Consider the following 22,108-nt stretch of genomic DNA (forward strand, 5'->3'; position numbering starts at 1 on the left):
ACCATTTTCCAATTTCTATTCGGCACAGTGTAGAATGTTAGTTGGCATTCTTTACCTAGCAGGAGACAGACACCTTAATTTTTGAAGAGTTTGGGTCATCAGTGACCCCCTCCTTTTTTTTTAAACTGAATTTCTGTAATATTCCATTAACTTTGAGAATTCAACATAAAAATATTAAGAGGCATTCTGAAAAACCCTGTAGGTCCCAGATATAGTCCTATCTGCCCCACTGCATAGCAGGAAATTAATTCCTTTTCACAATCAGAATCAATTCCCTTCTGGCTGTTGGTATACAAAGCCAACTTACAATTCAGTGGGAACATTACTGTGTCGCCCAGTAGAAGCATGTCGCTTTTGGGAACTAAGAACCCAAATTCTGTAAACAGGTTAAGAGCGAAAGCTCTTAGTTCCAACCTTGATTCTTAGACCCGTGTGTTCTGGCTATGGGAGAAAAATTTTGGTTGCAGACTTACAACATACACTACATCTTGTGAAACAGTACACCAGCAGTCACTTTAACTGAGTCTTTGCTAGGACATTCCACTTTTCTATCAGGACTGCTGTCTTTTGAGTTGACCGGTTGTGGTAAGACCAGTGAATTCTCATTGCCATTACTTCTTTTGCCATGGGATGGGTTCTGTGATCAGAAGCAAGGTTGTGGAGGTCCCATGGTAATGATGAAGGCATTCTGTAAGCCCATAGATGGTGGTGTTGGCAGAAAAACTGCAGGCAGGACAGTTTTACTGTCATACCCAGATTACGTGTCTACTCTATTGGTGACAAATCGCTCCATGACCGAAAGGTCCAGTGTAATCAACCTGCTAGTGGGTAGCTGCCTTGTTTCCCAAGGAATGATGCCACACTGAGAAATCAAAGTAGGTCTCAGCTGAGAACGGGTTAGGAATATAGTAGTTGGTAGCCATTTCAGCCTTGGTGAGGGGACATCGATAGTTTAGCCCATGCATAGCTTCTATTCTCACAGATACAGCAACTTCGTACACAGGCCACTGAGCCAAATGCTGGGGTGGCTAAGGAAAAAGGCTGACCTTCACAGATGGTCACTTTGGCCACCTGACTGAGGTGGACGATTTTTGCTGCAGACGCCCTTTGTTGTACATTCATTTAGAATACAGATACTATCTCACTGTGTCCATTTTATGAAATCCTTCCATATACCTGTGTCTCCAAACCTCTTTGTCATTAACTTCCAATCTTGTTCCTTCCAAGTCCCCTATCATTTAAGTAGCCATCAGCAACTGCCTGGGAGGCCGTACAGGCCATCTTAGTCTGGACACTTGTACAGTTTGTGTTCTGTCCATAAAGAGGATTTCCATTCACCACTACACTAATACTATAGCAGTCCAGTTGGTGCTGGGTTCTCATGTTTTCTTCCTTAGTTAACTGGTTACAGGGAAATACCTCACGAGGCCATAGATGGGAAGTGACGCGAAGGCCGAAGGAGCAGCTGCCCTCATCATCTAAGCCACCTGCTCACGCAACTTAACTCAGGCCCAGCTGGGCCCAGTATCTTATACACTATTTCCGTTTAACAGTAGACCACAGTTGGGCCTGCTTAGTCTTACTGGCCGGTTCACACCGGTCAGCTCACATCACAAGAGCACTTGATATCTTGTAGTGGACATGTCCAGTAGCAGTCTAGGAGATGTTCTCAAAAACAAAGAAGTTTTGTTTTGTTTTGTTTTGTTGCAGAAGATATGGGTGCTCTAACACCCTCGAGAGGTCTGTAAATCTCCACTGAGACTGCATACGGCACTCATATTTGCCACAGACACTCCAGCTGGATCTGCCAGGTCAGTGAAGCCTGAGCGCCAGAGCGGTTTGCACTGCGGCCTGACTTGGGGCGGAGCTGGCTCTTGCTCTGACCGCACTGCAGACGGGCAGCCTGATACGTTACCTGCTAGACGGCTGGGAGCAGCACACGGAACTGTGGGATGGGTAGCTTCTAAGATCCAAAAAAACACAAGCATCGTACATACTGCTGTGGAAGGCGACACAAGAAACGGCAACTTGTCTTTCCTTTTGGAGGGAGTCTTGCAACAGACTCCAGACCTCGGACCCTGCAGAAACTTCCGACGTGGTGCACTCCTGAGTTTTCGTGGGGCTTGTACTCACCTTCTGGCACTATCCCCCTTCTCTCCCTCAGACTTTCCTTCAACTTCTACCTAGCGCTGTATAGTAAGTTTCTTCTTTTATCCCAAAGAGCCTGTTTCTTTACTTTTGTTTCCAGGTTTTCATTTCATCTCTAAGTTACAATTATTCAAAATTGATTCAACATTTACTGAATGTCTCTGAAGGGCCAGGCATGGCGGGGGTGGGGGTGGGCACAAAGACAACACGCTGTCTTAGTCTGAGGGAGAACATAGTTCCTCTATTTAAGGGAGAGTGTCAATTACAACACAGTACGACAGGGGCTATGACAGAGATAGCACAAGGTAGCATGGAAATACACAGGAGGGGCTTCTAAGCTAAGTGGGGGAGTGGTCAGGGAAGGCTGCCAGGCGGTAGCCATCTTCAGGCTGAGTTCCAAAAGATGAGCGGGGCTCAGTGAGTAAAGCCAGGATGGAGCTTTACTCTTTTCTAAGTAAGAGGCTTCCTTTTTCTAAGTAAGGGGAGCAGCACACACAAAGCCTGGATATGAACAAAGGGCAGCTCCTATAATGTACAGTCGTTCTTTTCCTTTCACGGTTATCCTTCTGGTTCCCACCCATTCTCCATTACAATTTTGTCCCCATTCCTTCTCCAACTATGACCCAAAGGTTGCCTTGAGTTCAACAAAGACAAGGTAGCTTCACTACATTTTAGGGGGAAACACCCTTCAGATCCCTTATTGTTTGGGGACACAGAACTCTGGATGCTAGCTATTAAAGAACTCTTCTTTCAGCTTTGACCCTTCTTGCTTTAACAACTTATTCCTCCATTTCTATTAATCTTGACTCTGCAAATAACTACTTATCAGTTTCTATAATTATTTAGCTAATTAATAGCAGATAGTCTAGAGGCACAGTATCTTGCATTCTAGTAAAATAACTCAGCTTTCAATGTGAAGCATATGTTAATAGGCATTTCCTATTGTTACTATGTAGGTCACAAGATGTAAGCCCCAAAGGATCGAGATTTGAAAGAAACTGGAATATGGAAAAAAGAAATTCCACAAAAAATGAAACCGACTTTCCAAACTAGTATAGTGCTTTACAATTTTCCCAAGGGTCTTTGTGAAATGACTCCATTGTAAGAAAGGCTAATCAGTTTTCCAGTCACTAAATGGAATGTGTTTCTGTTATGTTGCCTCTTCTAGGAAAGGGGCTCAGGGATATGTGAGGCAGGAAAAATACTAAAACACCCCAGATACAATTGTACCATAAAGTTAACGTTCTATGTAATAAAGAATTGAGATGAACATACAGGAATTGCATATTATTCATTCCTAAAGAATAAGCTTAAACACACGTTTAATATTATAAAGCCACAGGCTATTAATTTCAAAAGACTTTGAAATTCTTAGTAATTACACTGCACTTACCTTAATTCTATTTACAAATTACTTAAACTAGCACAGTTTTTTATTTTTAAATTAAAAAAATTTTAATGTTTATTTATTTTTGAGAGAGAGAGACAAAGTGCAAACAGAGGAGGGGCAGAGAGAGAGGAAGACACAGAATCTGAAGCAGGCTCCAGGCTCTTAGCTGTCAGCACAGAGCCCAATGCGGGGCTTGAACCCATGAACTATGAGATCACGACCTGAGCTGAAGTCGGATGCTCAACTGACTGAGCCACCAGCACAGATTAGTTATCAATAAACTGTTACAAGCTAGATAGATGTGTAAATTACACATATTTCTGTTTTAGCAATGAGAGTATGTATAATTATTTTACATCTATCGTACCAAAAAAATATACTTAAAATGTAGTTATAGAAAAGTAGAAAATTGTAGTGGAAAAATAAGCATATATACATCACTACACACTAATCAAATTTATCAACAACAACCTAAGTGGCTACCAACAGGTAGCTGAAAAGCAAAAATAACAAAAACCATTAACATCTCCCAACAGTGATGATGTACTCGTAAGGAAATGCCTGAGTCCTGCCGGAGGGTAGTTTCTGTCAGTTGTCTGACAGACTCTGTGCACTTTGGGGAGTTTTTGAAAAATTATGAACTTTGCATGGGAACCAGGTTTATTAGGAGAATAGAAGTAGAGTCTCAGTAAATTATTAAAAAAATTTTTTTTTTAGTTTTGAGAGAGAGAGAGAGAGAGAGAGAGAGAGAGTGTGCGCGCGAGCGCCCAAGTGGGGGAAGGGCAGAGAGAGAGAGGGAGACACAGAATCTGAAGCAGGCTCCAGGCTCTGAGCTGTGTCAGCACAGAGCCCGACGCGGGGATCGAACCCATGAACCAGGAGATTATAGCCTGAGCTGAAGTCGGATGCTTAACCGAGCCACTCAGGTGCCCCAAGTAAATTATAATAACACCAGTTTATGATTGTTAATTCACAAATGAGTGAATACGAATTTTAGCAATCTTTAACTCAGTGGGTTACTAATAAGTAATACTTTTGGTCTCCAAATTGAAATGAAAATTTATAGAACTATGCATTGTTTACTAATGGCAACTGAAGATCGCTTCTCGGCCTTTAGGCTAAGATCAAGTGTAGTACTAATGGCAACTGAAGAAAGGGCTTTCATTTTTGGATTAGCTTGTGACCGATCAGAAGGCAATGCATCAATAGCCTGTGTCCCCTAGCTGCGCTACCTTCCCCCCTCAAGCCATATACACAGACACTTCCTGCCCACGTGTTTTATGTGCCATGCCTCACAGGTATTATAAGAAGGCAGACGGGAAGAGACACAATTTTCTGATTGACACAGATTCTATCTCTGAATTCAGAGATTAAAAAAATGAGTGAATCATAAAGTATCTACCTACCATTTTTATTTCTCAGGAGGTATCTGTTTCATATGCCAAAGCTTAGGTGCTTTTTTTTTCCACTTAGAATCTTCTTTCACTTATCAGCGATTCCACCTAGATAATATCTGCAGTGTTGTTTTCAGCTTTGTGAGGGTTTTTTTTAGGGGGGGGGAGGGGCTTTGAAAGTATTTTTACTGTCTTTAAAAGTTACTTCAAATTCTAAAAAAAGTTAGTTTGAATAAAGTACTTATGGTTTTCTTAGTATTACATGTTGCTAATATGTGTAGATTATAGCCTCACATGTTGACCACAACAGATTAATATCCACAAATAGCTTCCAAATGTTTTTTTGCAATACAAGTTAATGTATAAAAAATACAATTCTTTTTCCACTGATTTGTGAACTATACTTGATTTGTTCTATAGAAGTATTCCTTAAAAGTAGCATGTAAACAGCAGCTCTATAAATCAAATTGTATGTTCCTATTCAGCAGTCGTTCTAGCAGGGGATTAGGAAGTTTTTCACATTACCTGGGATACTCTTTTAAAATACATCTCTCTGGTCAACCCCTTACCAGATGGTGAATATGATTTGAAGCAGAAGAGATGTATATCAAAAAAGGTCTCCCAGGAAATTCTCTTTCCGTTCCCACTACACACACTAAGAACCTCTGACTTAATGACAGCTTCAATTAATTAAAAAGGGGCTCACAGAATTCCTGGTAAGCACGTCTGTCCCTCTCGTCAGTCCCTGCTTCACAAAACAAGTGGCCACAGACTCGTCCCTCCTGGAGGCAAGGAGATTCTCCATCTCACATGAGGATTAACTCATCATGTCTACATTCCATTTGATGTCAGTCCCTACACATTCTAATGAACCTGGCTGTCTTCTGAGGGCACAACTTCCTTTGCAAACCTTTCAAGAGGTGTCTGTTTTTTATCTCAAACCCTAGGTAGGCACCCCTCAGCTCCTCATTGTGGACATCCAGATTATCTTTTCTCCTTGCCTCCCCCAGGTCCTCTGAGCTCATGCCATCACACCAGAGCATATTCCCTGCTCCCTTTTTTACAGTCCCCATCTCTCTATGACTATTTCTTGTCATTTTCCTTGGAAATTTTAACAGTCGAATAAATGATCCATCTAAAAACCTTGGGTTCTAAGTTCTGACCTCTTCACCTCCTGTGATCTTTTACACCACCTCAATCATCCGCTCCCACAGACAGACCCTAGATCTTGTCATCACCAAAATCTAAACTTCCCCAAATCTCAATTTCAAGCATTCCATATCCTGACTATCACTTCCTATGTTTCCAGCTCATTCCATCTGGTGTCCATACTCTTTTTAAAAATTTTTAAATGTTTACTTTTGAGAGAGACAGAGACGGAGCGAGAGCGGGGGAGGTGCAGAGAGGGAGACACAGATTCTGAAGCAGGCTCCAGGCTCCGAGCTGACAGCACACAGCCTGATGCAGGGCTCAAATCCATGACCTGAGCTGAAGTCACTCAACCGAGTGAGCCACCCAGGTGCCTCATGTGCACCTTTCCTTTAAATGAATCTCTCCCTTTTATGTGTCCTCAATTCCCTTGCTCCTCCATTCCTCCTCATACCAATCCTGCTTAAGTCCAACCCTCCACGAAGCAGCTGGATGTGGCCAGAGGCAAGAGGCACTGCTGAGCCCAATGGTTCCACTTTATGTTCAAGACTCACACCCCAACGTCCTAAGTGCTGCTTGACAACCCTACTACATGCCACTGGTCAATTTAACCTCTCACTCCCCTAAGCGACTATTTCTTGAAGCCTCTCCTACTTTCCCCCTTTCTCAGCTGGTAACTCTGCTGCTGCTTTTACAGAGAAAACAAGGGCAATCCAAAGGTACTTGCCATATTCACTTACCACTTGGTTGGCTCTTCTTCCAGACACCTGTGTGGGTTTAGGTCTCTGCTCAGCTGTCATTTTCCAGAAGGGCCTTCCCTAGTTACTACCAAAAATAGCATTCTTGATTCCCTTATCCAGCTTTATTTCGTTTTGTAGCATTCATTACACCTGACATATAAATACATTGTCTTTTTCTCAGTCCTCCACACCATTACCCTAGCCTGTAAGCTCTTTGAAAGTGGGGATTTTGTTTGTTTTATGCCTGGAACAAAGTCTGACAAGTATTAAGTGCTTAAAATTACCTCCTGAATGAGTAACAAAATATCCGAATGATTTTTTCTTTCTCAAAGTAGAAACAAGATAGTTTTTGTTATAAAATTACAATATTTAGTTGCCCTTAGAATACTGTAGTTTTTCCTAAAGTTCAATAAGATTCACCCTTGCTGGAGGCATCATGGTACAGAGACAAGTACAGTCTTGGGGGTGAGGTTGGGATGGGAGTAGGTGGTGGGAGGGGAGAACATTTGGTTTTTACTATTAGCTCTGTCATTAATTAGTGAAGTCATTTAGAGTGAGTCATTTAACTTCTCATTTGCATCAAGGAATGTGAGAAGAATACGTTTATTTTTATCTAAAGAAAATAGAGCCACCAAATACATAAGCAGTAAAAATCACCCACTAAACACACCAAGTTCCTTCTTCCTTCTGAACTTAATTGATGGGACTTTTATAGTTATAAAATTCCATTCAATGATCTAACAGATCATTAATAGTTTTTATAGTAAATAACCTGTTAGTAAATGAGAGATTTTTTTCATTAGAATAAAATGACTCTCAAAATTCAAGATGGTAATCTTAACAAATAGGATAGTCACTATGTCATGAAAATTTTCTTGCTATGAATGTATAGGAAAAAAATGCCTAATTTAACTGAGAAAGACAAATTAAGTTATTCCTAGTCAATACTTGTATGTATTTTGAAAGTAACATTGGCTTTTAGAATACAAACAGAATAAGTACTTGGTAATGTCCACAAAGTAATAAAAACGTATTGATTCACAGATATTACTAAATTCAAGTAGTAAATTCAACATATCCTATATGTAAAAGTAACACCAACAACCCTCCCACACACAAAAAGACACCAAATATTGTCAAGCAAAATATTTTTAATTAGTAGGCTGATCATAAATAAATCCACATAAAAGATTTAACAGAATTACAAAGAGTTTTGTATTTCTTTTGTGGACTCAATTCATCATATGCATTAGTCAACCTCATTCTCTAACTGTGACAAAAGAGTTGTCATCCAACGATGCAGCACAGTTTAAGCAATTCATATTTTGTAGTTACATTTTTACATTTTCTTTACAAATGTAACATTTATGTACATTATATATATTTTTCTATAGTTCATGTACTGAAATGCTATTGTTTTTACAGGGAAAATATTGAATTCATTTAATGAATACAAATCATTCCTTGTTAAAAAGTAATTCATATAAACAAGTAACACGGTACCACTGCCTTTTGGCATCTCTTGTCAGAGTTTCAAGTCCAGAAATGTTATATTAAGTATAGGAAAAAGGGATTTACCTAACTTGACATTAGGACATACCATTCCACATAGCTACATAAATTTGCCAGCTTGCAATGAACAGGGCACTGTACTGCTGCACTACTGAAAATGTGTAGAAACCAACTCAAAATATACTTGGTGAAACAGCATCGTCATGACCACTAATTCAGGCTGAAGAAAATCTGTCAAGTTCTTTCTTCCCCTTTACCTTCTGCCAAAGCCTCGGGGTGCTATGCTACGCACTGTGTCTTGTGACAACAAATGCCTTCATTTCAAACAGCCTGTGTGCTTCTCTGACAGAGTACGCTTTACTCAGGCTACGGATCTTTTGCTTCTTACTCAATTTAATTTCACTTCACTTACAAATCTGCTGCTGAATGTGAAGCAAAAATTCATAGTAAGAGAATGCAGCTTCTGTTCGGTCTTCAATCAAATGTTGAAAAAATTCTGTTTTGGCAGGACTCTCATCTCTGAAAAAGAAAAAAGGGTATTTATCTAGAGATGCACATTATTAAAAAGAATAATTATACATTAAAAAAAAATCAGTACATGGGGACTTTAGGAAAATGGAACGTAAGGGATATTTATCAATTAACAGCATTCTTCTACTAGAATACATTTTCATAATATTATTTAAAGTCTGCTTTGCAGACAAGCAATTTCACACAGATTGCACAGGATATGGCAATTTCATAATTGAGTTACAGAAGTACTTACTTTACCACATGAAGAATTGGGCTTAATGGTCTGTTGTCTCTAAGCCAAGTGATAAAGGATCTCGCTCTTTCTGATGAAAGTGTATCTAGCTCTGGAAGATGTGTCTGGTAAAAGTAACATAGTTAGGAAATTATTTCCCTTTCTCACACACTTCAGCAATATTAGAACTAAATCATGATTCATTCCCCCTACCACCAACCACCAGTACTCTATCAGCCATAAAGCAGCAATCAAACGAGTGAAATTGAAATTATTCACAAACCTGTTTATATTCTTTTGGATAAGATAAAAAAACATGTTTGATGGTAAGTATATATCACTGGTATTTTACCTGCATATTATATTTTTTCTAAGTCGATAAAACATAAACCATGATTAATATGCCACTGGTATTGTGTTGCACTTTTATGTTTCATCTAAAGGAAACATGCATTTGAAGGGGGCTATTGCTGATTTCCAAATCTGCTCAACAGTTGTATGTTACATCCTCTTTTTTTTTTTTTTTAATGTTTTTATTTATTTTTGAGACAGTGAGAGACAGAGCACGAGCAGGGTAGGGGCAGAGAGAGAGGGAGACACAGAATCTGAAGCAGGCTCCAGGCTCTGAGCTGTCAGCACAGAGCCCGACGCGGGGCTCGAACTCACAGACTGTGAGATCATGACCTGAGCTGAAATCGGACACTCAATCGACTGAGGCACCCAGGCGCCCGCCCCTGTTACATCCTCTTCTAATAACAGTCATCCTCAGAGAACTGTATGTTTCCTTTAGTCCTTAAAATTTAAGGGCAAGGGGACATCCAGATGGCCAAAAAGACACATGAAAAGAGTTCATCATCACCATCAGGGAAATGCAAATTAAAACCAAAATGAGAACACCTGTCAGAATGGCTAAAATAAACAACACAAGAAACAACAGGTGTTGGCAAGGATGCCAACCCTCCTGCACTGTTGGTGGGAATGCAAACTGGTGCACTCTCTGTGGAGAACAGTGTGGTGGTTCCTCATAGAGTTAAAAATAGAACTACCCTATGGTCCAGTAGTGACACTACCCATTTACTCAAAGAGTACAAAAACACTAATTTAAAGGGATACAAGCATTCCTATGTTTATAACAGCATTATTCACAATAGCCAAGATATTGAAGCAGCCCAACTATTCATTGACTGAATAGATAAAAGTGGTGTATATATATATAATTCAGCCATAAAAAAGAATGAAATCTCACCATCTGCAACAACATGGATGGAGCTAGAGTATAAACTAAGTGAAATAAGCCAGTCAGAAAAAGACAAATACTATTAAGATTTCACTCATATGTGGAATTTAAGAAACAAAATAAACAAGGTAAGGGAAAAAAAAAAAAAAGAGAGAGAGACCAACCAAGAAACAGACTCTTAACTCTAGAGAACTGATGATTACCAGAAGGGAGGTGGGGTTGGGTTAAATAGGTGATGGGGATTAGGGAGGAATTAAATAGGAATTAAAATAAAACTTAAAAGAAAATTTAAGGACAAGGAATTCTAAAGAACAGTGTATGCATATTTAAAACTATGTGCAAGATTATTTTTAAAAGACCTAAAAAGTCTATTCTTATATGTTTTCATAAGTATATTTTATAAATTTAATAAATATATTTATATATGTAAGTTATATATATGTTATATGATGAAGTTTTTTCCAAAGCCAAATTAATAGTAAACTAAATAAAGTACAGAGTAAAAATTTAAATAGAAAATATTTAAATAGAAAACTTTATTTACTGTTATTGTTTTTAACTATGATTGAAGCTGAACATTGTTTCACATGGCTACTACTAGATTTTCCCTCCTATAAATTGCCTATTCAAATCTTTTGCCCATTTTTCCTTTCCTTTTTTTCTGAGGGGACTGGGGTGTCTTTTTCTTAAAGATTTGTAAGAAAACTTTTAATACTGGAGAAATTAGCCCTTTTTCTGTCCTGAGTTAGAGATAACCTTCTGATTTTATTGTCTTTATTTATTTTACCACATGGAAATGCTTTTTTTAATGCTCTCAGATTTATTAATCTTTTCCATCACGGACTTACAAAGGCCCTACCCATTTTAATACAATAAAGATTATTTTTCTAGTATTTTTTTCTTTAAATGCAATCTTTACCACCTTCTATTTGTCATGAATTACATCCATTTCTATTTTGTGCCCCTGATATATTTATTGTGCCACTATCACAGTGCTTAAATAACTACAGCTTTGGAAGAAAGTTTACTATTTTATTTAGACCTTATTTTCTAGGAATGCCTGAGTGGCTCAGTAGGTTAAGTGTCCGACTCTTGATTTCGGCTCAGGTCATGACCTTGTGGTTTGTGAGTTTGAGCCCCACGTCAGGCTCAGAGCGGACAGTGCAGAGCCTGCTTGGGATTCTCTCTCTCCTCTGCTCCTCCCCTGCCTGTTCTGTCTCTCAAAATGAATAAATAAACAACAACAACAACAACAACAACTTATTCTTCATATGCTTTTCCCCTCTGCTGACATTATTCCCTCTTCTTAAACTTTTCCTTATTACCTTCATTTGTTGAGTTTTAGAAACGAACTCTGGAATTAATGTGTCAAAATAAAATCAATCAATCAATCGAACAATACCAGAATGTGATAAAAATTACATTGACTTTAAAGTAGGCCTTTTCGTTAATAAAATAGAGAACTATTTTCAGAATCATATTTCTTTGGTATGGGTTAATACACATCCAGAAAAGGCCCACTGAAAAAAATTATGTTTATTATCAGCAAAAAAACTTAGAAGTTAAAGTTGTTGGAAAACAATTTGGCAGTTCCTCAAAAAATCAGACCTAGGGTTTATCATATGACCCAGCAATTTTATTCCTAGGTATGCACATTCCTAGGTATGCACAAGAGAACTGAAAACATATGTTTACACACACACTTGTACATAAATTGTTCACAGTAGCACTACTCACAGTAACTCCAAAAGGAAAACAATGCTAATGTCCATGAATGAATGACTGGATTTAAAAATGTAGCATAACTACACAATTATTATTTAGTCATAAAAAAGAATGAAGTACTTGTGCTTCCTTCCGCAGCACATAAACTAAAAAAAAGAATGAAGTAGTACTCATATGTGCTACAATGGGGATGAACTTTGAAAATATTATGAGAAATGAAAAGAGACGAAACACAGAAGGCCACATCTTATGTGATTCCATTTATATGGAATGTCCAGAACAGGCAAATCTGCAGAGACAGAATGTAGATTGGAGTTGCTAGGGGAAAGCAGGAGGGGAGAATTTGGAATATAGGTTTCCTTTTGGGGTGATGGGAATGCTCTGAAATTAAGGTGCTGGTGACTGTTGTACAACACTGTAAATATACTAAAAGCTAATGAGTTGACTTTATGATAATTAAAATGGTGAATTGTATATGAATTTGATCTCACTGAACATTTTAAACAAACAAGCATACAAAAAGTTAAAAGTGTAGAGCCCACTGACCATTTTCTGTGGTATTGATGCAAAATTAGGATACCCAAGCACATCCTCTATGAAATTATTGTCACAGCTTTTTCCAATCCAAATGTAAAAAACCTAAAACAAAAAAAACCCAACAACATATTAAAGCTCCGTACTCAGAAACCTATTATAACTAATTTTCTCAAAATCGTGAAGCATAAAAGAGGTAAAGTATACCATCTTAAATTAGGAACAAACATAAAAGTAAAAGGAAACTCATAATTGGTACATTTGGAATCCATATTCAAGAATCTAGAGTGGTTCATGTCTTCTTTGCTTAAATTTCAAAACTTTCCATAAAATATTATTTTATTTCACCATCTTCCTTACTTTTTTCCACCAATAGGGAGGTAGTGCTTTAGCCAGGATAACTGACTCACTGTATTTCCTATCCACTATTTCAATTACTATCTGTGTATTTTAACTAAGGGCTCTCCCTCACCCCTCCTTTCCTGCTCATAAGGTATCGTTTATGAAGCTATCTTGATCATTCTGACACCCTTCACCACCATCTGGCCCAGTGACTTCTCCTGAACTCCTAATCACTAATGGCTCAGACAATGGGGAGAAGTTGAAACTGCTAAGACTCTTGAGGTCCTTTTGAATTTAATGATTCTAGATGCTAGACAGAATTTATCTCTTTACTTCTCTTTATCAAGTATACATAACCCATGACAATAAATAATCCATAATAATAAAATGGTATCTGACTAGAAAAGTCTAAAATAAATTGACTGCTAGTGCCAGGTACCAATTTATTGCTTCTCAGTTCCTAATCCCACCTTTCACTGCCTGACCTACGATAACAGAGCTGGCCTCTGTAAGTGTTTCTGCTTTTGCCAGCCAGAACAGTGTTAAACATCATCAGTAGAGGGTGCTTACAGAGCCACAGTCCATAAGGAAAGCACCTTCTCTTGTCAGTTTTTCTGCAGACAATTTTTGAAGAGGTGGTTGAGGTACGACCCTGTCATTAACATGTATCGCACCCTGAAAAAAAAAAAAAAAAGAGATGAAACATGAAGGAACTTATATAACTATCATCACAGTCTGGAACGTAAAGCTACTACCAGCATTTTATGAAATACTAAAAACTGACACTTGAGAATTTTCTAAGTTGCAAAAAAATTATTGATAATACATTACCACCCTGGCTATAGAATCAAGACACTCAGATATATTCAAATTACAAAGATAAAAAACATGAATATGTAAAATGATCTGTCCATTTCCTTCCCTTCTGGGATCTGGACACATTAAAAGTATGACTATTAAATCTGCTGCAAAGCAAGCTACTTTTTTACATTTTTCTAGTAACAAAATAAAGAAGATTCCAAAGAATAGAGTTTTAACACAAGAAAGAAAAGACACTATAAATTTGCATATTAAAAATAACTATTGGATACCAGATTTGGTTTATAATATAATCAAAATTGCACTTGTATCAGGGGGAACCACACCTCAACATAATAAAAGCTATATATGAAAGCCCCAAGCTAACATCATACTTAATGGTGAAAAACTGAAAGCTCTTTCCATCCCCTAAGATCAGGAACAAGACAAGGATGTCCACTCTCAGCACTTTCATCAACACAGTATTGGAAGATCCAGCCACAGCAATCAGATGACAACGAAAATGAAAGGCATCCAAATTGGTAAGGAAGAAGTCAAACTTTCATTATGCAGATGACATGATGCAATATACAGAAAACCCTAAAGAATCCACCAAAAAACTACTAGAAATGATAAATGAATTCAGAAAGGTCACAGGACACAAAATCAATATACAGAAATCCACTGTATTTCTATATACTAATAATGAAGTAGCAAAAAGAGAAATTAAGAAAACAATCCCATTTACAATTGCACCCAAAATAATAAAATACCTAGGAACAAACTTAACCAAGGAGGTGAAAGACTTGTACTCAGAAAACAATAAAACACTGATGAAAGAAACTGAAGATGACACAAACAAATGGAAAGATATTCCATGCTCATGGATTTAGAAAACAAGTATTGTTAAAATGTCCATACCACCCAAAGCAATCTACAGATTTAATGCAATCCCTATCAAAATAGCAACAGTATTTTTCACAGAACTAAAACAATCTTAAAATGCATATAGAACCACAAAAGACCCTGAATAGCCAAAGCAATCTTGGAAAAAAAAGAACAAAACTGGAGATATCACAATCCCAGATTTCAAGTTATACTATAAAACTATAGTAATCAAAACAGTATGGCACTGGCACAAAAACAGACACATAGATCAATGGAACGGAATAGAGAGCCTAGAAATAAACTCGTGATTATTTGGTCAATTAACCTTTGACAAAGGAGACAAGAATATGCAATGGGAAAAAGACAGTCTCTTTAACAAATGGTGTTGAGAAAACTAGACAGCTACATGCAAAAGAATGAAACAGGACCACTGTCTTACACCATACACAAAAATAAACTCGGATTAAAGACCTAAATCTGAGATCTGAAACCATAAAAATCTTAGAAGAGGGCATGTCAGACAGCAATTTCTTGGACATCAGCCACAGCAACATTTTTTTCAGATAGGTTTCCTAAGGCAAAGGAAATGAAAGCAAAAATAAACTGTTGGGACCATGTCAAAATAAAAAGCTTCTGCACAGCAAAGGAAACAATCAACAAAACAAAAGACATCCTATTGAATGGGAGAAGATATTTACAAATGACATATCCAATAAGGAGTTAGATCTAAAATACACAAAGAACTTAAAGAACAAAAACCCAAATAATCCAATTAAAAAATGGGCAAGACATGAAAAGACATTTCACCAAAGACACCCAATATGGCTAACAGACACATGAAAAGATGTTCAACATCACTCACCATCAGGGAAATGCAAATCGAAACCACAATGAAATATCACCTTACACATGTCAGATGACCAAAATCAACAACTCAAGAAGTAAGTGTTGGCGAGGATGTGGAGAAAAAGGAACCCTCATACACTATCAGTGGGAATGAAAACTGGTACAGCCATTGTGGAAAACAGTATGGAGGTTCCTCAAAAAGGTAAAAATAGAATTAACATATTATCCAGTAATTCCACTACTGGGTATTTCCCCAAAGAATACAAAAGCACTAATTCAAAAGGATACAAGCATCTCTATGTTTATTTATTTAAAATAGTCAAAGTATGGAAGCAACCCAAGTATCCATCAACAGATGGATGGATAAAGAAGTGGTATATATAAATAATGGAATATTAGTCATAAAAAAGAATGAAATCTTGTCAGTTGCAATAACATGGGTGGATCTAGATGGTATCATGCTAAATGAAGTAAGTCAGTCAGAGAAAGACAAATACCCCATGATTTCACTCATATGTGGAATTTAAGAAAACATGAAGAAAAAAAGGAACAAACAAAAAATAGACTATTAACTATGGAGAACAAACTGGTGGTTACCAGAGGGAAGGTGGGGGGAGATGCAGGAAACAGGTGAAGGAGATTAAGGGTACATTTATCATGATGAGCACTGAGTAATGTACAGAATTGTTGATCCACTGTATTGTACACCTGAACCTTATACATAACATTATACTATACATTAATTATACTGGAATTAAAAACAAAACCAAAAATTGCATTCTGATCACATCAGGAACAGTCAGTATCTACCAAATACAAATGGAAATGTCCACTCTACAATTTACTTTGTAATAAATATAACCAAACCCATAAGCTGAATTACTTCCTGTTATTTTTGAAAACTCCATGACCATAGACAGTATCTAATAGTCCTACTGTTCAACCAACTCTACAGCTAGTGTCGTCATTTACTGTATTACTACTATAGGGAAAGAGCAGATGTAAAAAATTGTTAGCACCTTACATTAGCAGCCTAGCTGTAGAATCAAGACGCTCAAATATATTTAAAAGATCCTACCTCATCTGTCAATCTGTCTATCCTGTATAAGTTCGGATGAATCATTTTCATTAGATGAACAAGTGGCTGACACTTTATCTGACACATGGCATATACACGATCATCCAGGCGTGTGCTTGTACCAGTTCTAAATGCTTTCTACGAGGAAAAAAATACATATTTTCAAATAAAACAAATATAGACAAACATTAAAACAAATATATATACCATCACAGTCATGGAAAAAGCATGGCCTTCAAAACAGACCTGGATTAAATTCTCAGCTCTGACATTGAACAGGTAGATAGGTGAGCAAGTTATTAGCTTCTCAAAGCTATACTATTATCATAATAAAAACAAAAAAATGCTTACCTCTCTAGGGTGTGGTAAGGATTAAATAAGATGATACATATATAACAGTTATTATAGTGCTTGAGACTTGGAAAGATTTTCGATGGACAGTATATCCTTTCCTTAGAGTCTTGTTCCAGAAGCACATACATACTAAGAGTGTGCTATAAAAGCATACCATTCTTTAAGTCGCTCCCACATATTATTTTTTTTAATGTTTATTTATTTTTGAGAGAGAGAGAGAGAGAGAGAGAGAGAGACACCAAGAGCGAGAATGAGCCAGGGAAAGGCAGAGAGAGAGGGAGATACAGAATCCGAAGTAGGCTCCAGGATCCGAGCTGTCAGCACAGAGCCTGATGCGGGGCTTGAACTCCCGAACTGCGAGATCATGACCTGAGCCAAAGTTGGACGCTTAACCAACTGAGCCACCCAGGTGCCCCTTGTTGCTTCCACATATTAAAGAGAGCATATGGTTTCAAACATCCTGTTTTTATATACTTTCATTTTCCACTGATCTTCTGTTTTTCAAAAATTTTCCAGTGCTAAGCTGCAAAACTGTCTAGTTAAATATGAAAAACCACAGAAAACCTGGATTTCATTTCTTCATCTTTATGAAATGTAACAGTGTAGACAGAGAGCTACCTGTTTAAGAAGGGCCAAAACATAGAGAGGAAACAGCTTGAGGGAGCTGGGTGCTATCAGGGCAGAGTGCTGTAAATTTGAGACCGTTGAGCCGTATGCAGATAAGGAATCCACGACAGCATTCACTAAGGCATCTCTTGCATCTGATAGGCTTGAGGAGATGGATCGATCAACAGCTATAAAGCAATCAAAATGAAAATGTATTTCACCATTAGATTCCAATGAATGCTACAAGAGATAAAATTTACATGCATTTCTTAAGAAAGCAACAAACACTGTTTTCAGGATAGAAAAATACATTTCACCTGCCCCTTCATTTTGTAAGTGTCTACTCATGACACATTTTTTGTGAGGTAAATGTGAACAATTCTGTCAATCAGAACAAATCTAGATTGTTTCGGACCTTTTGGTTTTAGTCTCTATACATCTAAAAATGCTTAACTTCTATTGATATTAGGGAATGTGTACCATCCATTTACATCTGAGCAAGAAAGCTCTAGGGATGTTTTCATTTCTCCAGTAGAAGTCACATGTATAAAGTATCATTTTTTTTTTTTTTTTTTGCATAAACAATGCTGGTTCTGCTATCTGAGTCATACCTTGTGATCCTCTAAAATTTTCTTTATTAAAGCATTTCCAGGTCAACAAAAAAAAAGAGGACAACTGAACATAGCTTCTCATGCAGACACTGAAGAGCCAGGTATCAGTGTGAAAGTTATTTTCTTCCAAGCACATATTTTATTAAACTAGAGATAGCTTATAGGTATGCCCAAGTATTAAAAATAAAAATTATACTGAATAAAAAAAATTATATTGAAAAACAATCAGTTATAACATACTGAATTTGAAATACAGATAAAATAATAAAATACTGGGATACTTTAGTATGTGGTATTATAATTTTTCCCAAAATGGATAATAATGACTACTTTTTTCTAGGACTACAGGAAAAATAAGATTCATTTCATGTCAAAAAGGAAAATTCATTAAAAACAACACTCCCAGTATTATATTAATTCCCCAAAAGACTTTTTAAAAAAAATTTACATATAATAATATTTATTCTTTTGGGTATAATTCTATGGTGATTATATGTCAAACACACAGCTATGTAATCAATATCACAATCAAAATACACCACAGTTCCATTACCCCAAAAATATCCAGTGGTGCTGGCCCCTTGTAGTAAAATCTTCCCATTATCCTTAACCCTGATAATCACTGATCTGTTTTTCACCCCTGGAATTTTCCCTTTTCCAGAATGTCATATGAGTATGTCTACAGCTGTCTCCTTTTGAAGCTAGCTCCCTTCCATTTAGCATGATGCCTCTGAGAGTCATCCATGTCTATTCACGTATCAACAATTCATTTCTTTTTATCACTGAGTTACAGTTAATGGTATGGATACACCATAGTCTGTTCAAACATTCATCAACTGAAGGACATTTGGGTTGTTACCAGTTTTTAGTGATTATGAATCCCCCAGGAGGTTTTAAACTAAAGAGTTAATAAGAAATATAAGAACAGTCCAATTCACACTTCTGTAAGTGAAGATGTAAAACATATACACTTTCTAAGTAAGTAATTTCTAGGGTAAAAAACGTCCAGGTTTCAGCTTTTAGGACAGAAGAATCCAAGTCGTCCACGTTCTTACTCACCCATGTTTGCCAGAAGGCAGATGGCAGCCTGTACGTCCACTCCCGCATACACATCTGCTAGTGAACTCACTACTGGCAAACAGAGCGTGTGCACTCTAATTCTCCGTTCGCCTATAGGAAATGATGAAATAATGTCAAAACACACTAGACCAAGACAGAAATAAAGCAGACAGGTCAAAACAGTATTCAGGTTACTATTGACTGAATTAAACCAACAGGATTCTGAAATGTAAAAACAAAGTTTACACGTAATGGGTTTTAAAGAAAATCAAACACTCCCCATATTTATAGATTGTGATATATATTTTGTATACAGTTGAGCAGTAGGTTCTGGCTTTTATTTTTAAATTTTTTATTATTTTTAATTTTTTGACAGAGAGAGAGAGAGAGAGAGCGAGCACACAAGCTGTGGAGGGGGACAGAGGTAGAGATACAGAGAATTTTAGGCAGGCTCCACACTCAGTGCAGAGCCTGACACGGGGCTTGATCCCACGACCCTGGGATCATGACCTGAGTGGAAATCAAGAGTTGGACATTCAACCAACTGAGCCACCTAGGTGCCTCCTGGTTTTCAGTTTAATATCAATCATTGTAAATTATATACAGCATAGTAAAATGTCGGAAAACCTGACTGTCAAGTAACTAACATGGGTCTTACATGATATACAGATTTATTTATTTTATGGGGCAAAAAATAATGCTAAGGATGACATAGCTGGATTTAGCATGAGTTTACCAGACACATATGATACTGAGAATCCATGACTTCCACGAGTCAAAAATATTAAATATTAGATATTAAGAGGGCACCTGGGTGGCTCAGTTGGTTGAGTGTCTGACTCTTGATTTAGGCTCAGGTCATGATCCCAGGGTTGTGGGATTAAGCCCTGCATCGGGCTCTGCACTGAGCGTGGAGCCTGCTCGGGATTTTCTCCCCTGCTTGTGTGCTCACTCTCTCCCTTAATAAAACAAAACAAAACAAAAACAACAACGACAACAAAATGATATTAAAGATTCAAAATGAGTTAAAAAAAAAAAACAGAACATATATTTGATTAACTAATGCAGATTCCATTTATCTCCCACTGTACATTCATTCTTTCTCCCCATTTCCACCAGCATGTAAAAGGAGGGGGAAATTACGGCTGATTATATTTCATATCTATTAACATTACCTTTGCTTGATGTATATAATAAAGCTGTCTGAAAGCACACTAAGGAAGTATCTGTCAAATTTTCTTCGATTGACAGCTGTACTGCAAATCCAGCATCAGGATTGATGTTGGCAAGGGATAACAAATCAGTGGAACGGACAAAGAAGTTTCCATGAAAAGTGTGCATTGAAAGACCTAAGGAAGAGAAAACTTGTTATAAAAGATAAAGCGACAGAAGTATCTTTAACTCAGGCTAAAGCTCCTTTTTAAAGTAAAAACTGTCCCTGATTTTGAATTTTTTTTTTTTTTAGTAGCCTCCATGCTGGAGGCATAGAGCCCAATGCGGGGCTTGAACTCAAGACTCCGAGATCAAGAGTCAGATGCTTAACTGACTGAGCCATTCAGGTGCCCCTGTGATTCTAAATCAAAAAGGTTAGGATTAGGGTGTTAGTAGAGGTTCTAAAATACCAATTCAAAACTAACAAACAATGCATGTTATATAAAAGAGACAGTATACATTTAACTTGTATTGATAACTAATCTTATATTTTCTCATACATGATTTGAAGTCAGACAAAGATCTAATATACAAAATGAAACTAATGACGGTTACTATATAACTCATTTAAGAATTAAAATTGGGGGGGCGCCCGGGTGGCTCAGTCTGTTTAGGGTCTGACTTTCGCTCAGGTCATGATCTCACAGTCTGTGGGTTCGAGCCCCGCATTGGGCTCTGTGCTGACAGCTCAGAGCCTGGAGCCTTCTTTGGATTCTGTGTCTCCCTCTTTCACTGCCCCTCCCCGGCTTATGCCCTGTCTCTCTCTCTTTCAAAAATAAACATTAAAAAAAATTTTTTTTTAAGTAAAATTGGGGATGAGAATCCCTCCAGCAAACATTCACATAAAACTGAGGTAATGCAAACTGAAGACTAACTGAACGATTATGAAGGCAAAGATCATTCATCAAACAATTTTCATTTGTGATCTTCCCTACTCCTCTAATTCTCCTTCTAAAATCACCTCCAGTATGGCTTTTTCTTAGGTTCTTCCTAATAAAGCAAACATTACTTTTTCTCATTTATTCAAATTACTTAAGAAATTAGGCAATGATTATTCAATAACTATATACATTTAAAACAGCTTATAGCTGACTGGTTCAAGCAGGGAGTCCTGAATGGTGAAGAATCATTATAGGTAGTCAAAGTAATTTTGACAAAAGTATGTAATATAAAGCATGATTCTTGTAATTTCATACCTTTAGTACACCTTATTCTCATAACAGCTTCAAACCCAATTTTTCTTGTGAGATACCGTTTCAGGTCTTTCTGTAACTTTTCTGCTTGTGAAGGATTGTGAGTATAGTGGAAAGATGGATAATAATAGATGCACCCTGCAGAATACTTGGACACGCAAGCTTTAGAGAGAAATATAAAAAATATTAGCTACAGAAACAATGATATCCTATAATAATATCCAGGAATATCTTACTTGCCCAACAACAGTACAGATTTTTATATCATGAAAAAAATCTAAGTCTTAAGGAAGAAGCCTAAGCTGTCAAAGTAAAAAAATACAAATCTGCGAAAACACAAATATTTGTAAAATATCTGGATAGGGTTTATTGTTGAGCAGAATGGCAAAGGAATTAAATTTTAAAAACAAATAGTAATAGCATTTTAGATTTGTATAGTGCTGTACAGTTACTGGTAATTTTCACAGATATCATCTATCTAATTCACATGCTTTTTATCCCCAAATAGAGAACCCTTACTAAAGAGTTTAGATTTGACTATATGCTA

At 37.1% G+C, this 22,108-nt stretch overlaps 1 protein-coding gene across 4 annotated transcripts in view; it reads right to left on the reverse strand.

The window, feature by feature from the left end:
* Nucleotides 1-7,952: 7,952 nt before the first annotated feature.
* The window catches only part of SEC24B (SEC24 homolog B, COPII component), a 100,994-nt gene continuing 86,838 nt past the window's right edge, over nt 7,953-22,108 (reverse strand). For all 4 annotated transcript variants that reach the window (XM_040476412.1, XM_040476411.1, XM_040476410.1 and 1 more), the window contains 9 exons: nt 21,565-21,723; nt 20,332-20,505; nt 19,157-19,267; nt 17,499-17,674; nt 16,527-16,664; nt 13,487-13,591; nt 12,587-12,679; nt 9,100-9,203; nt 7,953-8,852 (listed from right to left, as the gene is read on the reverse strand). In XM_040476412.1, coding sequence (XP_040332346.1) covers nt 8,738-8,852; nt 9,100-9,203; nt 12,587-12,679; nt 13,487-13,591; nt 16,527-16,664; nt 17,499-17,674; nt 19,157-19,267; nt 20,332-20,505; nt 21,565-21,723 — 1,175 coding nt within the window. In that variant the 3' untranslated portion in view covers nt 7,953-8,737. The remainder of the gene's footprint in view (nt 8,853-9,099; nt 9,204-12,586; nt 12,680-13,486; nt 13,592-16,526; nt 16,665-17,498; nt 17,675-19,156; nt 19,268-20,331; nt 20,506-21,564; nt 21,724-22,108) is intronic.

This window comes from Herpailurus yagouaroundi, unplaced genomic scaffold (genome assembly GCF_014898765.1).
Source record: "Herpailurus yagouaroundi ecotype Mexico unplaced genomic scaffold, PumYag 28, whole genome shotgun sequence".
NCBI lineage: Eukaryota > Metazoa > Chordata > Mammalia > Carnivora > Felidae > Herpailurus > Herpailurus yagouaroundi.